The following is a 10,000-nucleotide window of genomic DNA, read 5'->3' as shown; positions in this document are numbered from 1 at the left end:
CTGTCACGCCCTCATTTTTCAACCAAATTGGTTGAAATTTTGGTCAAGTAATCTTCGACGAAGCCCGGACTTCGGTATTGCATTTCAGCTTGGTGGATTAAAAATTAATTAATGACTTTGGTCATTAAAAATCTGAAAATTGTAAAAAAATAAAAAAATTATAAAACGATCCAAAGTTACGTTCATCTTATTCTCCATTATTTTCTGATTCCAAAAACATATAAATATGTTATATTTGGATTAAAAACAAGCTCTGAAAATTAAATATATAAAAATTATTATCAAAATTAAATTGTCGAAATCAATTTAAAAACACTTTCATCTTATTCCTTGTCGGTTCCTGATTCCAAAAACATATAGATATGATATGTTTGGATTAAAAACACGTTCAGAAAGTTAAAACAAAGAGAGGTACAGAAAAGCGTGCTATCCTTCTTAGCGCAACTACTACCCCGCTCTTCTTGTCAATTTCACTGCCTTTGCCGTGAGCGGTGGACTGACGATGCTACGAGTATACGGTCTTGCTGAAAAATGGCATTGCGTTCAGTTTCATTCTGTGAGTTCGACAGCTACTTGACTAAATGTTGTATTTTCGCCTTACGCGACTTGTTTATTCGTCAGGGGAGTAACATTTGTGTACGAAATGTTAACTCAGAACTCACCTGTCGTGGGGAGTAATTTTCTCGTATAATGGGGGAGTGCTTTTTTCGTAAAGGGAGTAACATTTTCGTACGAAATTTTTACTCCGGAGTAAAAATCTCGTGGGAGTAATTTTCTCGTGTTACACCGGCTTTAACAAAGAAATGAGTAGACAATAGGACTCCCTGTTTGCGTGAATAGACCATGTGATCATGCTGTTCACCAACAGTACAACAAGTCGCGTAAGGCGAAAATACAACATTTAGTCAAGTAGCTGTCGAACTCACAGAATGAAACTGAACGCAATGCAATTTTTCAGCAAGACCGTATACTCGTAGCATCATCGTCAGTCCACCGCTCATGCTCATGGCAAAGGCAGTGAAATTGACAAGAAGAGCGGTTTAGTAGTTGCGCTGAGAAGGATAGCACGCTTTTCTGTACCTCTCTTCGTTTTAACTTTCTGAGCGTGTTTTTAATCCAAACATATCATATCTATATGTTTTTGGAATCAGGAACCGACAAGGAATAAGATGAAAGTGTTTTGAAATTGATTTGGACTATTTAATTTTGATAATAATTTTTATATTTTTAATTTTCAGAGCTTGTTTGTAATCCAAATATAACATATTTATATGTTTTTGGAATCAGGAAATGATGGAGAATAAGATAAACGTAAATTTGGATCGTTTTATAAAAAAAATTTTTTTTACAATTTTCAGATTTTTAATGACCAAAGTCATTAATTAATTTTTAAGCCACCACGCTGAAATGCAATACCGAAGTCTGGGCTTCGTCGAAGACTACTTGACCAAAATTTCAACCAATTTGGTTGAAAAATGAGAGCGTGACAGTGCCGCCTCAACTTTCACGAAAAGCCGGATATGACGTCATCAAAGACATTTATCAAAAAAATGAAAAACATATCGGGGGATATCATACCCAGGAACTCTCATGTCAAATTTCATAAAGATCGGTCCAGTAGTTTAGTCTGAATCGCTCTACACACACACACACACACACGCACAGACACACACACACACACACACATACACCACGACCCTCGTCTCGATTCCCCCCTCTACGTTAAAACATTTAGTCAAAACTTGACTAAATGTAAAAAGAAGAAAAATAAAACTTCCGTTCTACTCACAACCAATGTTATAATCTCAGTTACTAGACCGTTTTACGAGAAATCGCAGAGAGAAACACAGAGCGCGGCAGGGAAGATCATTGATTAACCAGACGCGGTTTTCTTCTGTACAGGTGAAAACATACACTTCTACTAAGTTCTTGTTTGTCTGTGTAATACAATATATAGACTTCTGACCGGTCATTTGTTCTTCCTGTACACATAGAGTCCCACATCAGCCCATGTGATCCATAAATGATTGATTTCATCATTGTAAAAGCAGTGTTCCGACTGACTTAATGGTACATTCCTTCTCGTGTAACCCCCCTGAAAGTCCAAGAATGGTGCACTAGCCTTTAGCTAGTGGTTCTTAAAAATGACTACCCAGAGAGCAAACTTTACTAGCCAAACCTACAATTTGTTTCAGCATCTTTACTCGCATTTGGCGAGTAGATGAACATCTCTACTCGCCAGTTACATGTTTCTACGTTTTACGTCAATCTGCTTTATTAATTCAGCATAAACTTCCTACATCAGAATGTAGGCACGCTATTGATTTTTGATATGTATGTGCACAGATGTGTAAGTATAAGGCTGCTCTTATTCAACGTGAAAGCCTCTACAGTTATGTTTAGTGTGAACAATATCATGGCCATGGTAGAAGGGTACGTTTTACAAGGCCTATTCAAAAGTATAATACACTGCGACATCCAAACAACATTTAAGTCACACTCTACATGGCTGCCCCAAAAGAATTTATTTATCGGGGGAAAAACGGCTACAACACGGCCTTCATTTAATGTCAAAAAGAAGCGACAAGTAGATTTTCAAAAGCTCCACATTTTCGTGCGGCTTTTTTGTTTAACACTGGTAATTTTGTGTAGCATTATTGTTCCCCAATACCCGGGAGAATAGTTGCCCATCGTGATTTAGTAATAGCCGTATCATCGTAGGGGAAGATTGCCTAATATGCCGACCGGCTCCTAATATGGACCACTTCTTGTTCTGACAAACTAACGATGCTAGAGAGCTCAAAACTATTTCAAATCTTGCAAATTGCAGAAACACAAACCACAAAACCGTTAGGCGTTTTCTCATTTCTACACTTTTGGCAACGTTCAATCTAAATTTGACGCTTAAAACAAAGTAATTTTTGTCAACAACCAAAACTGTTATCAAACAAAAATTGGTATATATGACAGCTTAGACTGTGTTTGTTGCATTTTAGCAGTGTTGACTCCGAGTTTCTACTGCAATACAAAAACTATTTAGATTGAACGTTGCCAAAAGTGTAGAAGCAGCACTTGAAACAAAAGAAACAGAGAAAATCAATGAAGTTATCAACTTCCACGAAAAGCAAACTACTCGGAATATTCTTTTGAGCTTCTTAATGAATTTATGAAACCAGGCTTTAGCTTTTATTTTCTTCTATTTGTTGAAGGTAATCCATATTAAGGGACATACACATACTTTCACATTTTCTCTCTGTTTCTTTTGTTTCAAGTGCTGCTTCAAATAACGTTCTCGTCAAACCAAAACAGATAAATCTAAAGCAATTATGTAGAGGTTACATGCCGAGTCTCAGTGATTATCAAAAATAATGGTCGAAGTTAGCGGATCATGAAAAATGCGAGCTTCAGCGAGCTTTTTCATGACCGCGAACTGAGACCATTATTTTTGATAATCACTGAGACGAGGTATGTAACCTCTTTATCCCTCCTTTCTTCAGTTATTCAAAGAAAAGAGGAGTTTTTGTGCGAAAGTTTGATCGAATCATATTCACCCAACCAGTCTACCTGCGCAGGCGATCGATTAATGCGCGGTTGTATAGTTCCGTGCAAATTATTCAATTTTGTTAACACTTCTTGTCAGTTTCCATGTTTTGAACAAAAATCAAGTACACAGTTATGTTGTCATTCTGCTGTGGCGGTAAAGGCAGATAGTGTGTGTTCTGTTCATGTTTTGGTATCGCTCAGGAAATGTTCTTTCCTCGAATGTGACTAGCAGACGAAGTTTTACACCCGTGTTCCAACGTTAAAAACTGTATGAAGTTCAGTTTTCTGGGGCAAAATAGTGTATGAAACCGCTGCATGTTCTTTAAGTTGATTAAATGTTTGCAATTGATTGCGTGTAATCTGTTTATAAAATGAAATATTGTTGAAAACTGACCGTCGGATTGCAAGTCTTCTCGATGCAACCGAAATCTGGAAGGGGAACTACTCGTGTCGCTAGACAAAGTATGAGAGTTACTTTTTCTTGGAATCTTGCTAGCGATAAACGATTGTGCACGGCAGATCTGAATTCAGAAAACAACCAAACTCATGGATTTTATATTGAGATTCATGTGTTCAAGCCTGTAGTTGCTGGTTTAAATGCGGTATGGTTGTATTGTTTGCTCCAGAAATGTATATTTTGTACATTAGAGTGTTCTGAACTTTTGAGTCGCAAAAAGTAGATCCACAATGCGTACAGTCTCTACCCATGAGCTATCGAGGATTCAGGCCCGTTGTTGGGTAAGTGATTTTAGTTGTTGGGTAAGTTACCGAAAAATAACTAGCCCTACAAATTTACAGAGAGAAAGAAGCAGAGGCCTGAGAGGGGGGATAAGAATCAGTTATACTTGCACACTAAGTTTTATCATGTTATTTTGCATAGGGGGCTTTTTACAGACATACGTGAAGGCCTATTCACTGGTCCATAGTAGGCGCCCAGGCTCCTAAAATGGACCAGTTGTGAATGTTTTTGTACTCAATTTTTACTGAATGGCTATCAAAGCTAATTCAATCTAATTAGGCCTAACGGTTAACCTAAGAGAGAAGGACTACCAAATACAAAAGGCAACTTCTTTGCAAGAAAACAAGCTAGTTATCAGCATGAAACAAACAGTGGTCCCCTACTATGCACAATAACGCTACAAGACTGTAAACTACACGATGGTAACGTACATGTCGGGGGCTTGCATTTCACCTTGTGACAGAGCCAGTAGTCAACCAACGGCCCTGCTTTTTTTCTCTCATAGTATGCTCCCGTGGGCGTAAGGCATGTACAAAATGCAGGCAGTAGGTGGGGTACCGAGTAGGTGTCCCCATTTCACGAGGAATAACCGGTAACGCATATGACGGTCAATAACCCCTACTTTGAACATTCTATTTTATTGCGCAGACGTAAAAACAACAATACAGGCATATTTAAGTTTTTATGATGTTTAAGCGGTTTTTGTTTAGAAGATGCCACAAACGTTGGGCCCAAAGATATTCCCGAAAGAAGGTACTGTTTTCGCGGATATTACTTCTAACCAAAGTGTTGACTCACAGGAACTTTCTCCGGCACACATGGCTTGTTGATGTTGATGTTGCAGGTGCTGTTGTTGTTGTTGTTGTTGTTGTTGTTGTTGTTGTTGTTCAATTCAGTAATGCCATGCTGTATTCAGTGTTCATAGTATACATCGATCTTAATTCAGGTCAAGCAAAGACTACAGAAAGCAGAACAAGATGGGTAACGTCAGAAGCGCCGATCACAAGTACACGAAACTCAAGGAGGCAGAAGAAAATCTCGATACAATGGTCAAGAACATGAAAAACTCTTACAATGGAGGAACGTACATCCCCACAGACAACTTCAAAGAGTATGTCGGCGGAACGTTTGATTTCATGAAACAGGCGACTCTGGACGCTCTTGGTGATAGCTGGGGTAGCAATGAAGGTTCCAACAATAATGCTCAGATTGTAGGAACTACTGATGCTCTGCAACCCGATAAGCTCAACAACTTACTGCTGCCCAGGCATCCCGAAGAGATAGGTAAATGTAAAATGCAAACTGTATATACGTGCTTACTTAAAGGCACAGTACGCTTCCTGTAAACCATCACATATACTGTCAGGCTTTTACACACAGTACAAACACCCTTTCATTTACACACTCACCGCTTTTGAACATCCTAGGTGCCCTACGTAAAAAGCGAGCAATTTTCAAAGAATTAATTTTGCGGATTGTCTGATAACAAAATCGGACGGTGCGTTTTGGCGCTAGACCTAACTTTTAAAATCTAAATAATAAATTGACAGCTTGTTACACAAACATTCTTAAATCATAAAGGAATTATTTTTTCTTCAAGACAAGATCAGTACAATTCGAAGTTTTGGAAGTTTCAAAAAAGAAAAGCCCGGAAGCAGGGTCACGCAAGGTCGTGGTTCTCGTAGGAGACGACGGTAATGCCTATCGCCAGTTCCTCTGAACAGTCAAAAGCCATCGCTATATAGAGTTCGTGTGAATCACAGCCGTTTGGTGCGTTTAGATTCAGAGGTACATACATAATAACGTGCTATTGTAGATAAGCTTACAGCGAGTCGCATTGGAAATCACAAACGGACGACTACATTGTGAGAAAAAAAAGGAAAGTGGATCACACGGGTTCACGATGGCTCAGGGGCAAAAATAAATTCTTTGAAAATTGCTCGCTCTTTACGGAGGGCACCTAAGATGTTCTCAAGCGGTGAATGTTTAAATGAAAGGGTGTTTGTACTGTGTTTAAAAGCCTGACAGTATCTGTGATGGTTTACGGGGAGGCTCACTGTGCCTTTAAATGTACATCACTTGCTCCTGTCAAATTATGTAAGCACTATTGTTTTACTCTGAACCTTCACTGAAAACAGATTATTTCAGTCTTAATAATAATAATAATAATGCAAACTTTTATAGCGCTATTCTAGAAAATTGTCTACTCTTAGCGCTTTACAATACATACATCGACCAAGCATACTATACACGCACAGGCAAAGAAACCGACCAAACATAACCAACAAACTATACATGCACAGGCAAAGAAAACGACCAAACATACAATACACGCACAGGCAAAAATAACGACCAAACATAAACAAACATACTATAACCAAACATAACCAACATACTATACGCACGCAGGCAAAGAGAACAATCAGCACATATAATTATTATTGACATCTAATAATGCAGGCATACAGTGACAATCCAATACACAGCCTAAGCACATGAACCACAATAGGCTTCTATATAACACACGAAGACACACAGTCACAGACACACACTGACACACACAAACACACACACACACACACACACACACACACACACAAACACACACACACAAACACACACAAACACACACACACAGTCATACCTGGGTAACGCGACTGTTGTTGCTGCTAGCGTTCTACTGAGAGGGAGCGACACACATTTTCCAGCAATGGAATAATATAGTAAATATAATAAAATCAACTTGAATGAAACAATGTATTTTGTCACTAAAACTCCGGTCTGAGTTGGTTTATTATACAGGGGCGGATCAGTTGCTTTGTAAGGGGGGTGCACTTTGAATCGAAAGTGAATGTGATGGGCGCGAAGCGCCCGAATTTGCTGGGGGGGTCCGGGGGCATGCCCCCCCCCGGAAATATTTTTGGCCCAAAGAAGCAAAATGGTGCCATCTGGTGCCATCTGAACTTATAAATGGTCATAGAATCAGCTTTCCAATTTTTTTTTCGGGGGGGGGGGGGACGTGCCCCCTGTGCCCCCCCCCCCCCCTCGTCCGCCCCTGGGTTATATCAACACCGTACTGTCGTTTGCCAATACCAGTCGTGAATTCTATCACAGGATTTCCTGGCATAAGGCCGACAACTCCTGTCATCTCCTCGACCACGACTGACGAATACTCCGTCATAACCTTGTGAGTATAGTCTACACATGAAAACAATTTTAGAATAAAACACAGGCAATTTATGAACAGTGATGCAGAAATTACTTGCACTAAGTGGCCTAGGTTAAGATCTCAAAGAACGGATCAAAAATACAAGCCAGTCACAAAGAACCTCAGTAAAACATTGATATTTTCCTAGATTGTGTTTAACACAACTGCTGTTATTTGCCTGTTTACTTTGTGAGCAAAATCTAAGGTGTACTTTATTATTGATGAGCATTTTCGGGTAAAAACAAAAGGCAAGTGATATCTTTTCTGAAGCAATGTGTATAGTTAAGCATATTGTCCTCACAGGCGTCGAGAGGACGACGCCACTCCGGCAGAACCTGAGGCCGATAGGGCTGATGAACCCACGACTGAAGGGGCTCAACCAACAACAGAAGACGAGGAATTTCAACAAGAAGTTCTGTCCATGCTGTCCCGCATGTCTAACAAGCTGATTGGTTTCTTCCGGTGGCTGAAGACCAAGGTGGAGGAGTTGGCTTCCAAGGCCTGGCAAAAGGTCTGCGAAGCGTTCACTGCCATGTGCACATTTTTGAGCAATGTCGCCGAGCGTATCAGGGGATCTGGCCACCGTGCTAACTATTCCAAGATGCACATGGCCTGAGTTTTTACCGCAGCGCACTTGTTAAGGTTGTCCCGATAGATTATCCGAGACGCTTGCTCCAGAAATATGTTTTTTTTGTGTTTATGTTTTGAAATCATATTTTCGGAACAGACGTTAGCAGTTTCATTTCTAAGCTTTTGCTTTCCTATCGACACGAGCACCAATTTAGTAAGCCGGCTCCTTGTCGTGCAGAATAATCTGTTTTGTAGATGTTATGCTGTTCTCATGCGTCGTTCAAACTGAAGTCTTCTCACAACTTTAGCTCAAGTCACGTCTCGGAAAAGATGTAAACAAGTGGCCCGGGTAATTAGTTAAGAAAGTTTCCATGAAAAACAGACAATCACTTTTGAAAAGTTTTGCGAACGCGCCATACCTGCGGCATGAAATCAGAGCTGTCAACTTCTCGACTAAAGATCCACGTTTAGGTGTCCTGCAAGTGCGTGTTTGGAGGTAATCTCGACGCATGATTTTGCAGATAAACACAGATATCACTCAAAAAAATCAATGTGTCAAAAATGTCCCACTCTGAAAAGGAAACACGCAGTGAGGCTCTTTATTTTTGCCCTGCGTTTAAGCTGTAGGTTGCTCTTATCCTGCGTAAAGGCCTGACAAGATCTTTGATGGCAAACTCGAACGGCTTACACGACAAGGAATCTTCCCTTTTATGCAGACCGAAACTTTAATAATGTTCATCTCAGTATTGTCCCGCTCTTCTAAAGGAAAGATATACAGTCTGCCACCCAAAGAGGCCTGGAAAACACTTAGACGCTCAAATGTTATTGTGGTGTTTATCTCATATGTTGACTGATAGCAATGATATTTCTAAAATTGATATCAATTTGAGCCCGCAGGCGAATGTTGATATCATTTGCGAGATATGTCTGTTATCTGCTAACAGCCAGCACATTAGAAATAACGGCTGTATTACCAGTTAATTGCAATCAAAATATTTTGTTCGAAGCGATCTTGCGAGTAAAGTGCCGCCAATTTGGCTTCACTGACAACAACACATTGATAGATTTCCGTTTGAAACTTCTCGGTAACGATCGTGGATTGACACCCTCCCAAAACCTAATTAAACGCCCTCCGTCGCTTCGTTCCGTCGAGCTTCAGTTAGGCTTTTGTCGGGCGTCAGACTATGATGACAACCTCAAAGTTTCAAATTGAAATCTGTCAATGTGTAATCGATGTGTATAATTGAAAACCGGTACCTTTCAATGAGTTTCAGCAATCTGACCAATCAAATTATCGTTTCCATAGTGAAACCAAACTTGATTAAATTACAATGCATCATAAACAAAAGATTAAAATTTAAAATTCATTCCCTAGAAAAACTGATACTAATATTTTTGATTAAACATGTTTATGCCTTTTTACAAAAAATATAATCAGCCAAATCTGTTCCGGCCTGACTGTCCTCGCATTTCGCAGTTCACCTAAAATCAGTCCCAGTTGGCAGACTTAGTCACGTGGTGCACTACAATAGTAGTAGGAGGGGCATACGAGGAGCAGATTTTTTTCAAAGAAAACAAGACATCGCTTTTTTTCTGGCACTATGACGGAGCTTCATTGCACTTTCGAACGTCTCAGATATTATAAGATGTTTGATGGGTTGTTGACAGACCAGCTTTTTTGTCGTCCGAGGGGGAGCATATCGTCTTTTGTTTCATATTTATTGACCAAGACCAAGTGAAAAAAGGCATCTTAAATTCGCACGTGTAAGTGTACGGTTTAGTTAAGACATGGGTGATCTCTCTCGCGTATGTAGGATAATCGTTTGATTTAACTTGTATCTTGACTTTTGAGTGTCACTGTAGACCTACTTTTGTTTTTTGTCCCTTCGTCATAATTTGAATTGAAGCAACAAGAACAACAAAAGCACACACACACACAC

The 10,000-nt window shown here is 39.6% G+C and overlaps 1 protein-coding gene across 1 annotated transcript; it reads left to right on the top strand.

Moving 5' to 3' along the window:
- The first annotated feature begins 5,231 nt into the window (after positions 1–5,231).
- On the top strand, positions 5,232–9,991 carry LOC138957752 (uncharacterized). Its single transcript, XM_070328809.1, has 3 exons — positions 5,232–5,566; positions 7,397–7,469; positions 7,794–9,991. The coding sequence occupies exons 1-3, from the start codon at positions 5,260–5,262 to the stop codon at positions 8,104–8,106; spliced, it is 693 nt and encodes a 230-aa protein (XP_070184910.1). The 5' UTR covers positions 5,232–5,259; the 3' UTR covers positions 8,107–9,991.
- The last annotated feature ends 9 nt before the right edge of the window (positions 9,992–10,000 follow it).

Source organism: Littorina saxatilis, unplaced genomic scaffold (genome assembly GCF_037325665.1).
Source record: "Littorina saxatilis isolate snail1 unplaced genomic scaffold, US_GU_Lsax_2.0 scaffold_1159, whole genome shotgun sequence".
NCBI lineage: Eukaryota > Metazoa > Mollusca > Gastropoda > Littorinimorpha > Littorinidae > Littorina > Littorina saxatilis.
This window is presented reverse-complemented; position numbering and strand designations above follow the sequence as displayed.